This window comes from Oreochromis niloticus, linkage group LG13, assembly GCF_001858045.2.
Source record: "Oreochromis niloticus isolate F11D_XX linkage group LG13, O_niloticus_UMD_NMBU, whole genome shotgun sequence".
Lineage (NCBI taxonomy): Eukaryota > Metazoa > Chordata > Actinopteri > Cichliformes > Cichlidae > Oreochromis > Oreochromis niloticus.
Window position 1 is genome coordinate 16,710,519 of NC_031978.2, and position 21,566 is coordinate 16,732,084.

Here is a 21,566-nt window from a genome sequence, read left to right on the forward strand (position 1 = left end):
CAGATTCATAAAGATACTGGCAAAACAGGTTATTTATTTATTTTATATACAACTCCATCGTAAATGCAGTTGACTTCAGCCTATATGCTGACATCAGCAAAGATATTAGACATAAAAACACACATAAAACATCGTGAAACGTAAATAAACTTCTAATCGGGATATAGGAACGCCTTCTAGTTTCCTTGTTTCCCATTGGCTAGAAGGTGTTTGCTTTCAGACCAATCAGGTGCAGGAACGAAGCAGAACCAGGAAGTTAGAAACAGGGCGAAGAAGTTAGACGACACTGTGGGAAATATTTTTGATAAATAGTTTAAACTTGAGGTCACAGTGACTTATCTGAAGGTTTGTTCTCACTCCTGGCATGTACACATTTTTAATGAGCTGCTTTTTCTGCGTTTCCGAGTGTTTTAAACGCCGTTAAAATATTTGTTGATTTGCTTTGCTGGAGCATGGAGTTAAAGGACGTGGAGAGGCGCTGCTGTGTTGTGAAGGTGTCAGAGGCGTCTTCGGCAAAGAAACCGGTGAGCTGCAGCGGAGTTGTTGTCCACCCTCGAACAGGAATCATCATATGCACCGGACTCCCGTTTTCACGTTTCATCACCAACGGAGACCCCCTCTACTGGGACCACGACTTCTTGCCACCTCGCAGCTTCAGTGCCAAACTTCAAATCCGCGTCAGCTTTCCAACTGACACCAAGCAGAGCGCACAGAGAGCAACAATCACACCCTCCAGAAGCAAAACGGCAGCAGGGCAGGAGGAGGCTACAGCCGAGCTGCTGATGCTGGTGAACTGCATGGAGTTTAAACACGCTTTCCAGGCAGTTTTTCAGGAGGCTGACCAGTGGCGTTTCCATTGTGATGAGGAGGATCAGGAGCTGCTCAGAGATTTCCAATTCCTCAGCTGGTTTGCTGTACTCAGGGCAGGTGTGGTGCTAGACAGCAGCCAGGATTCAGGCACCATCCCCTGGAAGAGCAGTGTGCCTCTCCAGAAGGGCTGCTCTGTTGTTGCCTGCGGCTCACCTTTTGGCTCCCTCTGCTTGGATCTCTTCATCAGCACCCTCAGCAGAGGTATCATCAGTAACCTCGCTGGAGAAGATAACGCTGTCATCCTCACAGATGCCCGCTGCCTGCCAGGCACAGAAGGTGGAGGGTTGTTTGTGGTGAAAGGTGCAGGCAGCGTGCACCTCATCGGGCTGATCGTGTCTCCATTTGGCTGGAAGGCCAATGAGTGGATTGGCCTCACTCTGGTCTGCTCTGCCCAGTTGGTCTTCAGGAATCTCATCAGCTGCATGAGTGTCCAGGATCCCCTCAGAAATGTTTGGCTTCATCCAGGAGAGTCGGGCATCCAGATGTCCACCGCTGCTCACGAGTCAAAAGCTGTTAAATACCCCACTGTTTGCTTTGTGGACAGCGGGCAGTTCTGGGGTTCAGGGGTTGTTGTTGGCTCTCGATTGGTTGTGACGTGCAGGCATGTTGTCAACAGGAAGTCTAAAGTCCGCTTGAAGTTCCACCACAGGGACAGGTGATGGCACATTCACTATCTTAGACCCCCTCCTAATTGAAGCATAAATTAATTTAAACCTTATTAAACACTAAAATGTGTTAATTCACTAATCTTAGTCTTCTTTTCAAACCTAACACAATTTTGGGTAGAAAAAAACAAGCAAAAACAAGTACTAGGAACTTGCCTGCAGATTGACCGGGTTTGGATGAGAGAAAATCAGAAATATATTCAAACTTGTGCATCAAATTCTTGATTTTTAACGCCACTAAAGATGTATTCTGTACTATTATTCCAGCCTGGAAAAAACGAGTGTAATTTATAGGAAGTAATAAACTTCTGAATGTATGTACAGTCCTATAAGCTGACACGGACTTGCTGCATCAAAGACAAAGTGAAATTCACCCTTGCTTTCTGTATGGATCTACACCATATGGGATTATGGTCTTTCATGTTTTGTTAGCATCTTCACCACATTTTGGAAGTATGTTTTGTGATCACCGAATGTGTAAGACTAATAATCCTCACTTTTTTGGTGATTTTCTTTTCTCAGAGTCCATGATTCAGTGGGTGATGTCCTTTTTTCCACTAAAGCATCTTCACCCTATGACCTCGCTTTGGTGCAGCTCAGAGATGCTGTCCCAGAAGCTGTGGTCTCACGGATGTGTCAGAGTTTCATTCCAGGTTTGATTTCAGTCTTGTGCAGCAGAAACAGTAGAATTATTGTTATTTTTTTATAAGCAGTGCCAGAAGAGATTTCCTGCTTCTTTACACTTAGAAAAGGCCATTACGGTTTTTAACTTCAGGTGAATCTGTAGTTGTCGTCGGATACGGTGGGCTGGGTCGAAGCTGCGGTCCGTCCCTGACCTGCGGCGTCCTCTCCAAAGCCATTAGCTGGAATTGCCAGCCTGTCATGCTCCAGACCACATGTGCAGTACAAGCGGGGACCAGCGGGGGTGCTGTGGTGCAGAGATGCTCAGGAGAGCTGCTGGGTAAGGATGTCCTGCAGGAAGAAAGCCATGTACACCTTTTGAACAGAGGGGGGCACATGATAACCACAGAAAACGTCTCTGTGCAGGGAAAAGTCAGCTGTGCTTATAACAGTGGTTCAGTCAGCACTGCTGTATTTGCGGTTTTAAATTCACAAAAAATGTTTCTTTGTTGTGTTGCAGGGATCGTTTCCAGCAACACGCGAGACATGGCCACTAAAGTGACTTACCCACACCTGAACTTCAGCGTCCCAGTGACTGTTTTCCAGAGATTGTTGCAGCACTTTGAGCAGACAAAGGATGTTAATGTATTCAGGGAGCTGGACAGCACAGAAAAAGAAATCAGGAGGGTGTGGAGACTACAAGGTGCTCAGAGCAAACTGTAACCGAGGACCCCTGCACTACACTGACACGTGATAGAGATAACAAATCAGAATGAATTAGATGAGACGTTTGCAACTGAAGGAATAATTACTGCTTAATTGTCATCTCAGAGTCATGTGATTAACCAGAAAATCTTTATAAGGGTACTAATGTTTACAGGCACTTTAAGTACATTTATACCTGTTTAATTGCACAATAATTACATTAAATTAATTTTTTTTCAGCTAATGTTTAGTGTTTTCTTGGTGTGCTGCTGGATTCCCAAGGTTATGAAATACATTTATTCATTTATAAAATAACAAAAAAAAAAGATTACGTAAACTGCTGGGATAAAAAAAGCGAATCCTCCAACTTTTGATCCTTATTTATGTTACAGTTACAGCATCAAAGACACATTTCTCAGAGCATGTGTTAGGATTTACACCTGCGTCTGGTGCATACAGTTTTTGTTTTTTTTACCAGGCGGGGAGGAATATTCAGCATAATAAGCTGACAGGCTGCTGAAAATGATTGGTCCCTTTGGGTAGCCAGAGGACTGCTGTCGGTTTCAGGTATTCAGACATCTGTTGGCAGACGTACCCACTCACAGCGAACACATTTGAGGTTTCACCCACCGGGAAGCTACTGGTTCTGATTTCCATTATCACAGAAACGTGAAACTGAGAAATGACATTTCAGAGGATTGGTTGCTGTCAGTTTTTACAATGCTAAGACGAGCTTTCTGGGCCTGAACTCCTGAGGATGTGCATACGCTCTAACATGCTGAAAGGTTTCTATTTCACTGTTCCCAGGCTGAATAGTTCACAGTGGAGAGTTTTCAGCAGTGTCCCGAGGAGGCTGAGGAGAGAGTTTTCTAAAGGCATTGTACTGTTAGAAGTGCTGATATGCAGACTTGTGTCTGTATCTCATTTCTGCTGGTCTCCCATAGCTACAAGCCACACTTCACTGCAGAATGAGGTGCGGTAGGGGTAGAAATGAGCTGACAAGAACACTGAATCCTTAAGGAGCATTTCGCACAGAGACGCATATGTTTCAAATAGTGTTTTTTTTTGTTTTTTTTTTTAAATAGCATCTTATTATAGGTCCAGTGTTCGTCCATGCTGCACTGCTCATTAAAATAAGGAAACCACAAATATATAGATTTCAATTTGATATCTGTAATCACAAATATGGCTAGCCTGTCTGTGCATCTGTAACCAACTTTGCTAGAGGGAAGTTTTTATTTTAGAAGAAGTAGTAGTTATATTCTGACCGGTCTACACGCTACTGGAAAAACTCAAAGGACCACTTTTAATTAAGAGTATAGCATCAAGTCAGTTAAACTTCTGGGGTCTCGATCTGGTCAGTTAAGTAGCAGAGGGTTGTTAATCAGTTTCAGCTGCTTTGGTGGTAATGAAATTAACAACAGATGCAGTAAAGAAGCAACATTGAGACAACCTTTCTCACTAGTTTTGCATTTAGCCAGGGTCAGAGCCTCTAATAGCATGAGGTGATACCTGGATCCTACAGAGGTTGCACAGGTAGTTCAAGTCTTCCAGGATACCAGGTTTGCTGCGTCTCCCAGCACAGTCTCTCGAGCATGGAGGAGCTTCCAGGAGACGGGCAGAGAGCCTGACAAGGCCCTGTTGAAGGCCTTGAACCCATCAGCAGGACTGGTATTTGCTGCTTTGTAGAAGAAGGAACAGGATGAAGACTACTGGAGCTACAAAATGAGTTCCAGCAGGTCACTGGTGTGAATGTCTCTGACCAAACAATCAGAAACAGACTGAGAGTGGCCTGAGGGCCTGACATCCACTAGCGGACCCTGCGCTCACTTCCTAGCACCATTGAGCCCGATTGACATTTGACATAGAATACCACAATTGGCAGGTCCACCACTGGCACCCTGTGCTTTTCACAGTTAAAAGCAGGTTCACCCTGAGCACACGCGACTATGTGAAAGGATCTGGAGAAGTTGTGGAGACTCAAGACTGTCCAGGACCTCAGTGATGGCCTGGCCCACATCTGGGAAGAGATTCCTCAGGACACTATCCGTCTTCTCATTAGGAGCATGCCCCAACAATGTCAGGTATTCATACAAGCACATGGGGGCCATAGAAACTACTGATTACCATTTTGAGTTGCTCCAATCAAATTAGATCATTTTTTCCATTTGATTTTAAGGATTTCTTTGAATTCAGCCCTGTATAGGTTGATAACTTTAATTTCCATCAAAAGATGTGACATCCTTTTCCCCCCTAACACATTACCCAGTCCACATCAGTATAGGTATCCAGCATTGTTTTCCCACTGGGATCTGATGTGTTTTCAATGTGTTCCAGCAATTTTTTTGAGTAATGTAGTATCTAACAGTTTCAGCTTATCGATGTTATATGGGTATTGGTGCACACATGTAGGTCAGTATTATGAAACAACAACAACAAAAAAAGTGAAACAAAAAAACAGTTCATCCAACACAGCATTAGGTGAATTTGTTTATCAGAGAATTCTGGTAAAATCATGAACCCATGCAAGGTGACTTTGCTGAGTAAGCTTCATCCCCTGGACGTCAGTCATGCATGTAAGCACCTTTCTGTCTGCCAGATTGACTCGCTGATATCCTGGCCAAAAATGAGATGTTCTTTTAGAAACACAAACACTTATTGTAAGTGCTATAGGACCTTTTCTTGTAAAGGATCCCTTACATTTATTAAATCTGACTTGTTCTTCAGTTAGTGTCTCAGAATTTCCCTTCGTCCAAAACTCTGGTTTATGACTAACCGTTTGCCTAATTAATCATACCGATCAGCCCATCTGCTGTACTTATGTTGTGCTTATTTGCCATTTTTTCCACACTAACAAGCTGCACAGAAATACAGTCAACTTTCTAAACCAGCATGTTATTTTTGTTATTTTATTGTATTGTTCAAAGTGCAGATTTAGAGAGAAACAGCAGAAAATGACAGACTTTAGTGCTGCTTTTCAATGTTCCAGGAAAAAAGGAACAAATGTCAAAGCTATGCATCAGAAAGTCGGCTTTCCCAGCTCACATGTCATTTTGAAATATATTTGTAGTTTTATTTCATTGTATTTAGTGGTCTCAGTCAATAGTTCTCCAGGCTTTCTGAAGGTCTATCTTTGGACACTGGCTGTTTTTGCCCCCCCCCTTTAATGCTGACCTATGAATCATTTAAGCATAAGCAAAAACTGGCACCTTGTTAACACACTCAATATAATGTCTTTTATTGAATCAGACATGTTAAAGTCAGACATTCTTTTAGATTAGTGGCTCCTCAGTGTTGCACTCACTCCCCACCTCCCCTCCTCCTCTCTCTCTCTCACACACACAGAGCTTCCAAGGGCATCTCCACACAAGCTCTCAGTGAGTGGCCAGCCACTAGAATCATTACTATATTTTCTCACTTGTTACATCAATTAAACTTATACCTGATTAACTATCAGCAAACTCTACATGAATTATGATTCCGTGTCCCAATTTCCTCTTTTTTTATATTGTTTGTCACATTTTAAATATACACTTTAAACCAGTAGGTTTGATTTTTCATTTAGAAACTGCATTTACTTGCCTTGTCTTTGTCTAATATTTAAATTGATTTGATTTGCAACATTTAAGTGTGACAAACATACAGAAAATTGTACTGTCATACCATTTTTCTTATTCAGAATCATGTATAATGATGGGCTGGAGACACATTTCTTTTCACATTCCCGTAGACACACACAGACACTAATCTATCAAGGTTACAGCTGTCTACACACACAAAATCCAGACATTAGAACAGACATTCATTATCTTAATTAGATGTATATTTTGATTATATCATTAAGAATAAAGACGATTTACTATTAGCAAAAGCAAATACAGATAAACTCTGTCATAGCATTTTGTATCTCTGTAAACATAAAATATACACTCTATTTCCCTGTTCCCAGTTTCCTAGGAAATTAAAGGAATGAAGAGCGGTTCAAGACTTTTTCACAGTGCTATAGATATTTAGTATATGTGTATGTCTATAGGATAGCCCAGTATTTGCTTACCGGTGAGTACGCTGAATTTTTAAGACCCTCAGTTCACTGTTAATGAGTTGATATTAAAACGCTAAATAAAAAGAGCTATGTGGCTTGTTTCAAGGGTTCCAGTGGTGCTAAGCTCCAAAGTTCAATCTCCTGGTAACCCACATTAACACTCCTATTGTGTTCAGGTCAACCCTAATGCATGTTATGTCATTTTCAGCAAATGGAGAGCTGGGCTCCCCTTGTGCAGCCGGGGAACAAGGTGCTTTGGCTCCAGTTTAGACATGAAAAGAAAAGAGAACACACTCAGTTGTACGGTGGCCACTGGAGCCACATAGATACGTTTATTTTATTCCATTTTTTTATTAAACACAATAACCAATCCACACTATGATACGATGTACACTTGTCAACTAAGCAGCATGTTCTGCTAGTCTTTCAAGGCATTGATTACGGGACTAATAGGTGACATTCTGCCTTCTGATACACACAATATATACAAGCTAAAGAGTGACGCATGAGAAACATTTCTTAAGTCATGAATGAGACAGAGCACTACTGTCACATAAGAGCTGAAGCATAAGAGATGAAAATGGCAAAGTCAAAAGGTGCTTTTCAATATTCTAATGTGGCTTTCTCTCTTTTCTTTTCTTTTTTTTGCCAGATTTCTGCCTTAAAGCAAAACTGGTTATCTAAATGTTGTTAATCTGCAAACATGATCGATGAAAGAGGCCAATTTGGACTACTGAAGTGCACCCGATCTCGCTTTGTTTTATTCTTTTTAATGCAAAGCACCTGCAGCTTCTTAAAGTCTCCATTATGCATCAGCTAAAAACTGCTCAAAGATAGTTTAAAGGACAGACAACAGAAAAGAACAAAGATTCACAAGTATGAAGGACAAAATTCATGACACCAGACCCATAATTTCTTAACTGTGATCTCCCCCACCCCTCCCTTGCTCTTTATCATCCTGTAACAAGAATTACTTCCATAGCATCTGTATCTTCACCCTCCCAACCTGTGCCAATTCCCCCCCTTTCCTTATCTTTATAATCCCGTGTTGTTCTGAGTGTGAGCGCTTGATCCCGTCCATCTCTTTGCAGGATTTGTGTGTATAGGTGTGTGTGTGTGTAAGTTTGGGCCCACTGAGATGCTCCTTTAGAGATTGGTTGGCCCGTTTACCAGATATATCCCCCGTCATCCACCTCTCCCACCTCCTCTTCTTCAGCCTCCTCTGCAGTCTCCTCGGCTTCTTTCTCCTCCTCGTCTTCCCATCCAACCCCACTTCCAAAATCACCTGAATATGCCATTTCGTAATCTGCGGGAAGACGGAGAGAAAACACACGGGGCATGGGAGGGGGGGTGAATGCAGAGAAATCGAATTATCCGCTGTGGCCATCTTGCACATTGCAATATATTCTGTTCAGCATGCCTTCCTCTCAGCTTTGATGGAGTCCTTTCTGTGCCAGTGAGAAATGCTAAAATCAATTTAAAAACACTGACTGCAATGGCAAAAAAAAAGGGGGGGGGCATGTGTTTGACTTTGTCTGGATTTTAATAGCTATTTCTAAACCTTGCCAAGGGACCTATTCTTATCAGGCACAGGTTCAGTCCAACCAGTCCTCATTTATCTTGAAAGACTTTTCTCACAGCGACAAGCGGCGCTTTAGAATGCAAATGACTCCGGACACATGAATGTGGCACTTGGTCCCTACTGTGAGTTATGCTGCAGTGGGCCTCAGCCCTTTAACATAAAGAAAGCCTTGTGCAGAATGCATGCACCGGGGACACGTGCAGAATTGCGCTGATCTGCACTGATCTTTCACTGCATTCAGCTTTCAAGTTCAAAAAATCAGTTTTTTATCGGCATCTGAAACCTTTCGACACTCACCGCAATCTGGCTTGCCACGAATCCTCGATCCGGCCACTTCTCCTCCGTTTTGGTCGACACACCAACACTCCCCCCTGTCACACTGCTGCTTCCTGTAGAAGCCGTCTTCGTCACAGCTAGGAATGAATCGACCTGCCATTTACACGCACACACATAAATAAATAAGAGCCGAGTAAGGTAAAGCGGCCTCGCCTTCAATCTCGCACAATTTCTCAGTGCGGCTCATCACACATGGCGCTGAGCCCGAGTGACAATATAATGCATGCAGCATATGTGGAGGCTAATTCTATATTCCATGAAAACAATATGTTCATGGAGGAATACCCAGAGGAAGTCAGCATGCTGCAGCTTACTGAGGTGATGTGGGGGTGGCTGGCTATCATTATGTTATAAGGGAGGACGTATAAAAAGCTGCCTGTGATCACACTTAAGTGTAGCTGTGTTTATCGGTGAGGCAAAAAAATTAGCCTGGTTGTAAACTTCAGAGATGGGCGGATCTGTTGTGTCGCTTAATTGTGTTTTGATACATTTGTAAATGTAATGAAAAATAATAATTAGGGACGGCTGAACTGTCCATCCAGTCTTTCGGGGGAACGTCAGCGCGTCAGGCTGGCAGACTGCCCCCTGCTCACCGCTCTGTGTCCTTGGAGAGTCTTGACTCAGAGCCCAGTCAGCAAGCCAAAATCAAAATCTGCAGTGCGCACATGCACACTCACACATAATCACACACTGCTCCTCTTTACTTCTTAACATGTACGCGTAAGACAAACACAAAGACGCCCCGTATCATGTTATAATCCACAGAAAGGATCAGGGACTAACCCCCTGCACCTACCAAACTTCCTCTTGCCGCCGTCTAATACTTGGATCCTCTCGAGTTCAGCGAGGCATGGGGGTTCTTAAAAGAAGTGGAAATAAAGGCACAATTAGTCACAGAAGAGAGAAAATAACAAAAATCTTAGAGAGCTGCAACTATAATCCATGTATTTTAGGACCCTTTCTTCCCAAATAAATAGCTGTACAATCCTGGGACCTAGTTTCTGCTCGGCTGCTCGGCTGACACGCTCAATCTCCGAGAGCTGTGGGAGAACCAGGCTGTCAACAAGCAGCAGAAATGTTTTTAGTGCCTTGCGGTGACCGTTTCGGCCCATAGGGGGACTGAAGGATGAGGAGGAAGACAAACACTGATGGGCCAGCGCACAACACAGACGCAGCTACACCTCGAGGGCAGCCGAGCGCCTTGAAGTTTGATTGCATGTGCTAGAAGGGAAAATGTCAGCATACAGACAAGCGAGTGCGAATCCACAAGCCTGCAAACCTCACATAATCCCCTGAACACTCACTCTCTCTCCAGAAGCAGAGGCACCATTCGGCAGTGGAGACCTTGCCGTCCCTGTAGGAATCGCAGGAGTTGAAGAAGGGCCGAATGCAGACCTCATACTTGTCTAGGTTGATGGCAGCCAGCTCGGCCTGATCCAGGTACAGGTCGCTATTGGTGTCCAGCTTGGAGAACATCCAGCCTATGGAGTCCTTACAGCTGGCCACCAGGCTCCTGTCCAGCACTGCCAACACACAGAGGCAGACAAACAAACAGAGACTTTTTTCAGGGGGACAGCTGCACAAACGGAAAAAATCATGCCAGCATGCTCAGAAACATCTCCTGTTTCCAATGCAAATCAACTGCATTTATCATCCTCCTAATGCTGCGCTCTTCCAGTGCTGCCAGTTTCAACGTTAAAAAAAAAGAAAGAAAAAGTTTTGCATATGAAAATGACATTATGTCGTATTGTTCTCCCGGCTTTACAACGCCGGTTGATGCTTGCAACTTCCCGATTGTACCCTGAAGCATAAACATCCTCCCGTATGTGATGCAGCGTTATGTTACACTATCCATCCAAGATAGTTTCAGGCAAATGGTTGCAAGTGGCGCCAACAGGATTGTAAAACCACATTTATTAGAATTTGATTTTCCTGCTGTACTTCTTTTTGCTATTTTAATTATAGTGATTGGCTGATACGATTACTGATTACAAATCCTTGAACCAGAAAATAGCTTGTGGAAGGCATCCAGTTTATTTCTTTATGAGGCATCAATTATTTTTTGTGAATTTAGAGATCCAGAGACGTACAGTGTTAAACAGCCAAGAGCTACAGTGTCGACTGTCAGCAGCAGAAACAAGCTTTGTCTTCTGCTTTGAAAAATAGATTTAATGGCTTTCTTGGACATTTTATAGTACGCAACCCTGTATCTAAAGCATTGAAATGCCCTCTTCATGCAATGAGTTTATTAAGTAGTAGCTCTAACCTGATGTGGTGCTGACTGCAGTGGCTTTGGCCCCGGGCTTGCTGTTGTTGTTCTGCTTGGCATTACTCTGCAGTAGCTGGAACCAGTCCCTCAGACGCTCCCCGAGATCAGCCAGATCCTGCCCGGTGCAGCCCTCTGTGTAAGTACAGGAGAGAAAAATATTTGTTGCACCTATTTATGCAGTTATGATGGCTGTTATGCTTGAGTAGATGTGTGAGAATAAAAACACACGAGTTGTATGTCATGTATGTTGCTCTCACCATGTTTACTCTCCTTGGTTGTAGGAGCAGTAGTTGGACAAGGACACAGCCCAGAACACTTCAGGGTAAGATCCTTCCCCGTAAGACACGCCTGCTGCTCCAGCTTGCACTGCAACACACATACAGTCATTAAACACACGCGCACACACACACCGATGACATCGACAAGGGGACACAAAGGTGAAGTGAAATGAGTTATTGCCGCAACGCAGATCAAATATTCATGAGGTGACCGACTGTAAACCTTAATTCAAAATCAGAGTCCTGCTCTTGAATGCGCTTCCCAACCTTTACTTGCACACAAGGTCAGAAATAGTGATTCAAAAGACAAAGCATTAATCAATAAACACATGGGATTCTGTCACCGCAAGCCACCAATTGGTTCCTCTGAGGCCATACATCACGGCTCTTTGTCTCAGCTTTGTGTCCCTTGAGATTCTCCTCACACTGCTTAGCTCTGAATGTGCAAAGGTGTGTGTCGGTTCTTACCCCACGAGGCAGAGCACGTACAGCATGTACCACGCATTTCAAGATGTGTGTAAAAGTATGTGTACATCCGTATGACCTAAATTTGCAAGAGTTGTCAAGGCTATTTAGCAACGTAGCATATAGTAGCGGAATTTATGTGTTGAATCAGCATGTAATAATGTTCACCGAGGGGAACGAGCCACATTAGAGGAGCTCAAGTGCACATCACAGTCACAGCACTGCTAATATACGTAAAACCACATGGAAAAATTAAAGTGGTGCTCAGTGCAGTCAACTTTGTACTGTTGTTTTGCTATATGTATAAAATTCAACCATAAATCTCACTTTTTAACCATTTAACCACTCATTAATCATATTCGATATGCACAATATGGTTAGGTTTTGTCAGTTTTGGAGTATTCCACATCATCAGTGTGATTTTTTTCCCAAAAAACCCAGAATAAAAGCCAGACACAGCAAATATGATGCAAATTAAAACTATTTTTAAATTATTATTTGATGTTTTTAATTTGTCAGGCAGTTTAGTAAATTTCTGGCAATTGTGTAATTGTTTAGACATTAACAGGTTAATTAAAGTGGGCAGTGGAGGTGTACCTTTGAGGCATAGTTGTGTCCATCAGATCCACACACAGGCCCAGTGGAGGAGATAGGACAGGGGTGACAGTTTCCATCAGGAGACCTGAGAGCGGGCTGCTTCAGCCTGCAGGACAAGGGGACAACACAAACATGTCAGCCTGGCTAAGTCCAGCTTAGACAGCAACTGCTGCGTTAATTCAGAGTACACACACAGCAGCACCAAAACACAAGCGCGAAGCTAACAGGCCTCCTCTGTGTTGTCCGAATGCATTAGCTTATCATTAAACAGCAGGCAGTCGTACTTACACTGGTGCACAAACAAGCTTTAATACTACGAGTGTGGCCGACAGGGATAAACACTCGAGTTTACAGCAAACTACGGAGTGCATGCTTGGTTGAGTTGACCTCATGTTAGTGCGCGTAAAGAAGATTTTTTTGTTTTTGGACTATTTTTGTGTTTTGGGAATTAGTCAATTTTTGCCCAGGGGCTACACACACTCACCTGTGTTCAAGTTTCTTGCGGTTGACGCACACAGCTCTCTGGTAGCCCTGGGCGATACACACCTTGTGTCGGCTGCACTTAACCTTTTGACAAGGGTCCTTGGTGGTGTCTACATCTGGGGAGAAAAAAGAAAATGAGACATGTGCTTTACCTTCCACACTGCTTCACTTTTCCTCGCTCCCTTTCCCCCTTTTCTGTCTTTTTCTGCCCCCTACTTGCTCAGCATAACCCGAGAGTCAGTCTAAATGACTCGAGCTGTGCAGAACTGTTGGTGTTGCACTATTTTAAATATGCACTCTGAGGCACTTTTATTTATTGGGAGGAAAAATCTTATTCTTGAACATAAAATAACAAGAGCTTCTTTAGTTTGCTTTTATGCACTTGTGCTTGTGTTGATCCTATTTAGCTCCTCAATCAGCTGATATTTATTTTAAAAAAAAAGCATTTAATAACTTGCAGACTTCTTCTACTTACATATTTAAATTTTCTACTACACTTAAATAATTCCTGCAATCTGGGCTAAAGCCAGAATTTCTACCTCGGTGTGCCACATCCATCACACTCTCTGCAAGCAGCACCTCACACATGCTCATATGTCATATCTGTCTCTTCCTCCCAGGCCTCCTGGAGCCTGACCTGGATGTCACCCTCTATTCTCTTTAACTACTTCAGCCTATATTCACCTGCACTATCCATCAGCACAGCTACACAGGATACAGTTTATTTTCACACTGCTATCACAGACTTCATATGTAGGACTGAGGTTCGCCTTGAATCCTTACTGTATCCTGTTTTATGGCAGTTAGCAGGCAGGCTTAGGATCTCCTCTCTTGTCCTTTCTGGTTGCAGAATACATTAATTCTGCCTACATCACAGGATTATTGAAGCGAACCGACAGAGATCTGATTTGAGTAGCAAATCCAAAACAATACAACCCCCCCCCAATCCTGCTATGGCTGAGCTGGTTGTATAACTGACTGACTGACTGCTCTGCTGCTGGGGAGAAGGCTTGGAGGCATTAATGCTCAGATGCAGACTCCTCATCCATTTAAACTGTCAGCAGTGGAGCCTTATTCTCTGGTTGCTCCTTATCCCAGCTGGCATTGATTGTGTACACTATCTCAGTACACAATATCACAGACGTCTCCCAGCTTTTCTTACTCGACTCTGTCCTCTTTTGCTGCCGCCCGCCTTTCTTTTCCTCGCAGGTTTGATGTTTCACCACCTGCCCTGTCCAATTCACACCAGCGCATCAGCAGAATCACGGTGCATCAGCCAATTCCACCCTTTGGGGACCCTCTCTCTGACATGAAGGAGAAGGCGATTAAGTGTAGTAGGTAAAAGGCCACGTACGCAAAAGGCTATATGTTTTGCAATTCATTCAACCAAAGAATTCAAAGGAAAGAGAGAAGGAAAAACATAAATACAAATAAGATGATCCTGATTTTTCTAATAGCAAAAACATTCGTAAATAAATCTCGTCTGTAGTGAGTGGCTACAATGCTGGCACGGCGTTGTGTTGTGAGTACAGAAGCATAAGGTGGCTGCCTGAGCCTCATGTTAACTTAACAGGCTTCCACGGATTAAAGCAGTGCTTGCGATGATGACGTTTCCATAGCAACAGGCTCTCCGTGGTCTGGGAATCATTTCTGGGTTGACTGTGATTTGCAGCTCAATCTGGTGTTTCTAAGAACTCTCTCCCTCTCCGTGTCTCAAACCCCCTGTTGTGCAATCATGTTTATCAAGCCACCTTTCTTCCATCTTTTCACATTCCTTTGTCTTCTCCTCACATCAGACATCCTCGCTGTGCGCCCTCACTCTTGGCCTGCCTGTTTTGCTTATTATTTTCCACCTCGCATTCCACTATTTTTCCATCTATTCCCCGGTGCACCCACCTACTTTAATTCTTTTTACTTTCAGAAAGTCTCTCCTCTGGTTTTAAACTAATGCCTCCAGCAGTAAACCTCTCCTAATTAGGCTCCCCGTGCTTCAGTCTAATCCAATCGAGATTTGCATGAGGTTTATCCCTGCAGATTGGGGATAACGGAAGCAGCACTCAGGCCACATCCTCATCATCAGCTCTTTTATCTAGTATTTACACACCCAGTCTCTAATGTCATTGGTGCTATGTTGTTTTCTAGGTAGGAGTGTACTCAGGTGTGCCTGCACTTCGAGCAAAAATAGTCCTGCCTGGATCAAGACGAGTAAATTACTGCTGCTAAATATGATGCTATAACTGCAGGCAACTTGGCAACATTACATTACATATATTTTTATTTTGTATAAAATAAACAATTAAGATATACTGTGTTATTTCCAGCTTTTGTGCTAAGATAAGCTGCTGGCTTTAATTTTACATTTAGTAGATGATCATATTCTGTAAAAATGCTGATTAGTGGCAGCTTTATACCATCTAAAACACTTTACACATTCACCAGACCTATATGGAAGAAATAGCAGTAAAATGACTGAGATTTAACACAATTTATAAAATTAAATTATTACATTTCCTTAGAAAATGCTAAATAGAAGAGCCTCAGGAGCAAAAACATAATTTGTTTCACGTGCAAGGCAAAGTGGACTAAAGAGTCTCTCTTTTGGCTCTACCTTGTTTTAAACAGGTTGGATCTCACAACATCTATCAATAGTCCTCATAGAGAGTGGACTCAGCACATTCACCCATTTTCATGCGGTCTGCCTTTGACATAACACCAGGAAGTGTCCATTTACAATTTATTGTCCTGTCTACCTGGGAATGATATATGCAAATCCAGCGTGTAATGTGTAAAAACCATTACATACTCACAAACTGTGTAAGGAAGAAAGAGCAGTGAAAGGACTACAATTCAGATTACAGTGGAGATTTACTGAATGTCCTTAGAAAATGTTAAATAGAAGAGACTCAGGAGCAAAAACATAATTTGTTACAAGTACAAGGCAAGGTTGACCCCCCTCTAGAGTTGGAATAACAGGCTGTTTCCTTCACAGCCTTGTATAGTTTGAAATTACTGGATAGAAGGAACCCCAGGCGGGCCTAAATAGGATGCTCAGGAAGAGGTGATGGTGAGAAGGACAAAGGGAAATTCCCCAGGGAACTTAATTGGGTGTTTTTCTGTTTTTGGAGGTTTAGAGTTGGAGTAGTGCGCATACAGTACATGATGTGTGCACTGTGTACAAAGAGCTGGGCAAAGTCCCTGGTAGGGGGAGCGCCAGAAGCGCTGGTTGTTGTAAAATAAAAACAAGGTAATAGCAGTGGAGATATTTTGCAAAGGGCAAGATTTTCCCAACAAAAACAAAACGGTCTATCCATTGTTTTTATCTTGTTTTAAACAGATTATCCCTTACATTTATTAATACCCTCTAGATCAGCGATGTCAGATACATGGTGGGCCACATACAGCTCACTTTGATCATAAGTGGAGTCGGAAAGACTTATTTACTTTGGTGTAGCATGAACGGCCATGGACGAGGTTTTATCAGCAGGAAAAGCTACAAAACGTATTATAATTGAAAACCCTAAATGTGTGCCCTCCTTCTTATGCTGTTTTTATGCTTGATGAATTGCTTGTGTTGTGCGCCGATTTCGACAACGTAGACAAAGTCTTGGCTTCTAGTTTTGACTTCTTCTCCTCCAATAGTAGTACTTTAGTGGCGATGTTATCTGAGTGGCGACACTGATCCTTCAGGACAATACTGCAATGGCTTCCTGTGCCTTAACAGTGGGTATGAATTCAAGTTTCTGTGAAACATTGTTGTGGTAGTGAGTGAAGCGACCATTACAGCGGGTATATTGTGGTCTTTATTTTTCAAAGCCATCCAGTGGAGTCTTTACTGGGCCGATTCAGGCCCCCGTGCCTTATATTTGAATCCCTTCTCTAGAGGTACAGTCCTTGTAAAGTGTGGGTTCAGCAAATTTCACCATGCTGTTTGCCTTTAATATATCCAGAAAATGTCCATTTACCATTTATTGTCCTCTCTATCGTAGATCAGCATATGCAAATCCACTGTACACTTAAAGGTATACATAAAAACATCAGTGCTCTACACATGCACTTAATTGTTAGGGTGTGTGTGCTTGATTACTCTTACAACATTACATTACAACAGTTTGTCTACCACAATTTAATGTCTTTAAGTATGCCAATTTAGTCCTTTATGGGGCTGCACAAATCAACTGTAGATTTCCTGGACCTGTTTTTACAGCAACAAAGAGAGATCACTGCAGTGCAGCTTTAGACAATGGAAACAGCAAAACATAAGGAAATTAGTGACAAATACTCATTCATTTTGCAACACATGTACTGCAGATCCTATTCACAAATATATACACTTCACCAAGGCCAACATTAGTCAAACAATTGTATGGATTAGTTCTGCTGGAGCAGCACATGACAGAGGAGGCAGAGCAGATGCATCGGTTGCGTCAGGTTGCAAAGTGGCTTGTAGGGCCAACAGCAAAGTGGAGAAAAGGTATCAACTGAGCCATCTGATGATATTAAGATTGGGATTAACTATTTGTTTTGGTTCTGGGTCTTTCACCCAGCCTTTTGTGTTTTGGACTTCAGAGTTCTGTTGATTCCTGGTTATAGTCAGTTTGTTTCTTAGTTTGTTATTGTGTTATTTGTGTTTTTGTTCCAGTTACTGTTGAGTTCTTCCAGTTTTCCCTGCCTCTCTTGTGTTCCCCATGTATAGTCTCCATCAGTGATATTCCCTTTGGTCAGTTCTTCCTATTGTATTTTGGAAGTCTCCTGCCAATCCTTCACTGATAGAAAACTGAAAATGCTACGTCCAGATGAACAGAATCAACTTTATGGGATCTCCTGCCTTGTGTACGCTGTATTTTGTTGTACTTTCCCTCAGTCTTGTTTCTCAGATTAATTTCTGTTGTGTTCCCTGCTATTCCACATCTCATTAATTATCTTGTGTGTTTATATAGCCCTTATCTCCCCATAGTTCTTTGTTGTCTCACCCTGTTTCATGTTCATGCTACTATTCATCCCAGTCTGTACTGTTCCTGTAGAGTGTCCCCATGTTCCTGTGTTTACTGATGGATTTTGGTTTGCCTTAAATAAAATGTTCTTTTCACTTGACACCTGCTCATGAGTCTACATTTGGGGTCATTTTCACTAAATTTCACACAATTATCTGCTAAAGTACCAACACACCACAAGTCAAACAAAGACAATGCAAATGTTTCCAAGGGACACAAAGTGTTTTGTCCCATCAGAGATATTCACAGCGTATTTAGTTGTGCTGTGCATGTAATGTCAAATAAATGAAGGCAATTCCTTAATTGGCTTGTGTCTTATCTATCTGTCCTTTAATAAGCTGCGGTGAGCTCTCTTGGCCACCCTCATTCGGGACAGCATCGACTAAAGTGGAGTCAGCTACTACGATTCCTGAATGCAAATTTCCACCTCAGTCTGTTGACGGCTTTGGCTCTCGTGTCTGTTGACATTTCTAAAGCTCTGTCTTCCTCTGCAAAGCAGTGTAGCAGTCTGGGCAGCCCGGCTGAGAAATGAGGCCTGTAGGCTCAGAGCTTCGGAGTAAAGACATCACACTGATTTAGTGATGTCTCAGAGGGACAAATCTCCTCTTTTCACTCTTTCGCTTCATTAGGCCAGTCATAAAGGAAGGCAGATCAATGGAGGGAGATAACACACTTGCGTCAGAATGAGAGAAGGGGAAATAGATAGATGAAGGGTTTTATGCTGTGTGAAATGAAAGATGTGAAATACTACTCATCTGACAACCTAAGGCAAGCATTTTAAAGTTTCATAAAAGCTGAAGACGCAAATGCCACTTGTGAAGTTGATCCACAGTATGCTGGTATGTTTGACTGCAAAATAGATAAGATGAGAGCCTCAAAAACTCAGGATTAGGTTCAAAGATGACATTTCATTTTTTAATGTTTGCCATGGCAACAAGTTAAATGAGAATTAAAACCCGACTATTAGCGTGGCTTTGTGTGGCCACTTGTGTACTACTGGAAATCTTCGATTGTCTTGCAAGATAATGACTGAAGAACTGGTGGTTCCAAATTGACCGTAGCTATGGATGTGAGTGTGAATGGGACAGTAATCTGTATACCCTCTCAGCTGAGATAGGCTCCAGTCACCTGTGACCCTCAATCAGATAAGAGGTTAAGAAATTAGATGGATCTTAATCTGGCCTTGCACTGTCTCAACATCATCCCTTAGAGTTTGGATGTACACTCATCAGCCACTGTGATCGGCATACCTACTCAACTGCTCATGCAACTATCTAATCAACCAATCACATGGCAGTAACTGAGTTCATTTAGGCATGGAGACATGGTAAAGCCAGCTCACTGAAGTTCAAACCAAGCATAAGAATGGGGATAAAAAAAAAGATGATTTTAACGACTTTGAACGTGCCATGGTTGTTGGTGCCATAAGGGCTGGTCTGAGTACAGACTGCTGAATAACCATTTGCTACATTAAGGCAGTGGTTCCCGAAGTGGGGGGCGCGCAGAGCCGTTGGGGGGGGGGGGGGGGGGGGGCTGCTGCACTGCTAGCATAATGGGCAGGTTTCTGATGGGGCTCCCACACAAACGCAAAGCACAGGATCAAGGATCATATGCTTCCAAACCAACTTTCTTCCAAACCAAAGACTATAAAATATGATGAAGCATATCTTGCCTTTGGCTTCATCTGAACAACAGCGGTGCCAAGGTAGGGATCCCCGACAGAATTTGTTTCCCCTGCGTCGGGAGCACGCGCTGGGCTGTCCAAATAATGGACAAACAGTATCCCACAATTCTTGATTTTTAGTTCACAAACACTTCTTATACTGAAATTTTGGCAATGTTAGCTCTTTATACACTAAAGTTACAGTGGGATACAAATAATATCAGGCTGATCCTGCCACAATTTGTTCCCCTGGTTCAAATCACGGACAAACAGTATCCCACAGTTGTTTAATTTTTGGGAACCACTGCATTTAGGTATGCAGAAGACCATCTCTGAACACACAACATGTTGAAGTTACTCTGAAGCTTCTCTGTTGGAGTAGGGATGCATCTAAAAGCTGCAGGACAGTAGCTCACGAGGACTGGAGTTAGACACCCCTGCCTTACTCCAACAGAGCACTTTCACATCACGGACGTGCAGCCAACAAATCTGCAGCAACTCTGTGAGACTGTCATGTCAATGGGGAACAATATCTTGGGAATGATTCCAGCACCTTGTTGAATCGATGCCATAAAGCATTAAGACAGTTCTAAAGACAAAAGGGGGGTCCAACCTAGTATGGGCAAGTTGTACCTAACAAAGTGAGTGTGTAATGTTTTGTGCATTTTTCAGTAAATGTTCTCGTCCTTGCATTCTTCCTTCTGAATAAAATATTTCGTCTTTACAGATGAACAGAGCATAAGATATTTCTATTAGCATCCTATCACACTCTCATACACCTGCCAACTTGCCTTCACCCACAGTCCACAATTTCCTGATCATCAGAGTGCCTTAGAGCTGGCAGGAATAAAGCTGATGTCAGTCATTTTACACTAAATCAAGGCATATTAGCTTCACACCTCTGCCTCACTGTCTTCTCATGCTTTTATACCTCTCACCCATTGGAAACAATAATTAGTCCTTCATTAAGTCCTTGGAAATTCCGCTAATGGACTCAGCTATTCAGCTGACTTCATTTAAGCTGCAAATCTAGTGACAGTGGTTAAGGACAAAACTCCATGTCATGACTTCATCTGGCAGCGGCTCAATTAAGGCTGGAGTTACAGCAGGAGTTGAGGAGGTGACCTCAGATGTTCTGCCTCCACTTGCAGTTCCTGCTAGAGTGGAGACGGAGAAAAAAGGAGGAAGCAGAACGAAGTGATGATGGGTGGAAGTCGAGCCAATGTTTAGCATTTCCTGTGGGAGTCACATCAGATCCGCTCAAGCGGAGTGCAAACATCTTTCAGCATCTTCGCCAAGGAATCAGTGCAGCTGTGGACAGTGCACGTCTGACCCCGGAATAAAAATAAAAACACAAAAACACAGGCAACACTATCTAATATGGTGAACCGGCGACCGTCTGGAAAGCGCTACAGTTCAAATACAGGCCACGGATCGTGCAGCAGCACAGCCAGATAATGACATTCAGTTTCAATCAATCTTGCAGCTTTGCTTTCACTGCAAAAGCATCCATCGCAGGGATTTCTTCGTTTTGCATGGATTTATATTCATGCCTGAATAATGAATGCATTATGACACATCTTGAGTACAGAAAAAGGTTTTTTACATGCACATACATTACTGTATTATACAAAGCCTGGGAGGTTTCATGAATATAGTTTTATTTTGAGATAATTGGATATACTTTGGATTCTGGTGGGTAATATGTGTGCATTTTGTGTTATCATTAAGATCCCATAAATAAATCTTACAGGGTAATAGCCTGTTTCACTGGGGCCTGGACATTTACGTATTAACGGAAGATGTTCTCTTTGAGCAAATAAAGTATGAGGTTGTGTCAGGGTTACAGAAGAAACATTAAAGGGGTGTTTTGCTTTGGACTGCCTCATTTGTAACCTTAATGATACTAGTCCAGAGTTTCCTGTTGTTCCCTTAACATCTACAGAAAAAAAACAATCCTGTCTAGGTTTCTTTATCTTCATTTTATTTGTTAGGGACT

At 42.7% G+C, this 21,566-nt stretch overlaps 2 protein-coding genes across 3 annotated transcripts in view; one reads left to right on the forward strand and one right to left on the reverse strand.

Moving 5' to 3' along the window:
- Positions 1-205: 205 nt before the first annotated feature.
- Positions 206-3,105, forward strand: tysnd1 (trypsin like peroxisomal matrix peptidase 1). Its single transcript, XM_005456586.4, has 5 exons — positions 206-345; positions 452-1,525; positions 2,058-2,188; positions 2,311-2,496; positions 2,677-3,105. The coding sequence occupies exons 2-5, from the start codon at positions 453-455 to the stop codon at positions 2,877-2,879; spliced, it is 1,593 nt and encodes a 530-aa protein (XP_005456643.1). The 5' UTR covers positions 206-345; position 452; the 3' UTR covers positions 2,880-3,105.
- A 4,096-nt stretch (positions 3,106-7,201) lies between these two features.
- The window catches only part of spock2 (SPARC (osteonectin), cwcv and kazal like domains proteoglycan 2), a 42,289-nt gene continuing 27,924 nt past the window's right edge, over positions 7,202-21,566 (reverse strand). For both annotated transcript variants that reach the window (XM_019367060.2, XM_003451949.5), the window contains 8 exons: positions 12,915-13,029; positions 12,431-12,536; positions 11,348-11,456; positions 11,088-11,222; positions 10,126-10,344; positions 9,618-9,680; positions 8,783-8,914; positions 7,202-8,209 (listed from right to left, as the gene is read on the reverse strand). In XM_019367060.2, the coding sequence (XP_019222605.1) occupies positions 8,070-8,209; positions 8,783-8,914; positions 9,618-9,680; positions 10,126-10,344; positions 11,088-11,222; positions 11,348-11,456; positions 12,431-12,536; positions 12,915-13,029 (1,019 nt within the window). In that variant the 3' untranslated portion in view covers positions 7,202-8,069. The remainder of the gene's footprint in view (positions 8,210-8,782; positions 8,915-9,617; positions 9,681-10,125; positions 10,345-11,087; positions 11,223-11,347; positions 11,457-12,430; positions 12,537-12,914; positions 13,030-21,566) is intronic.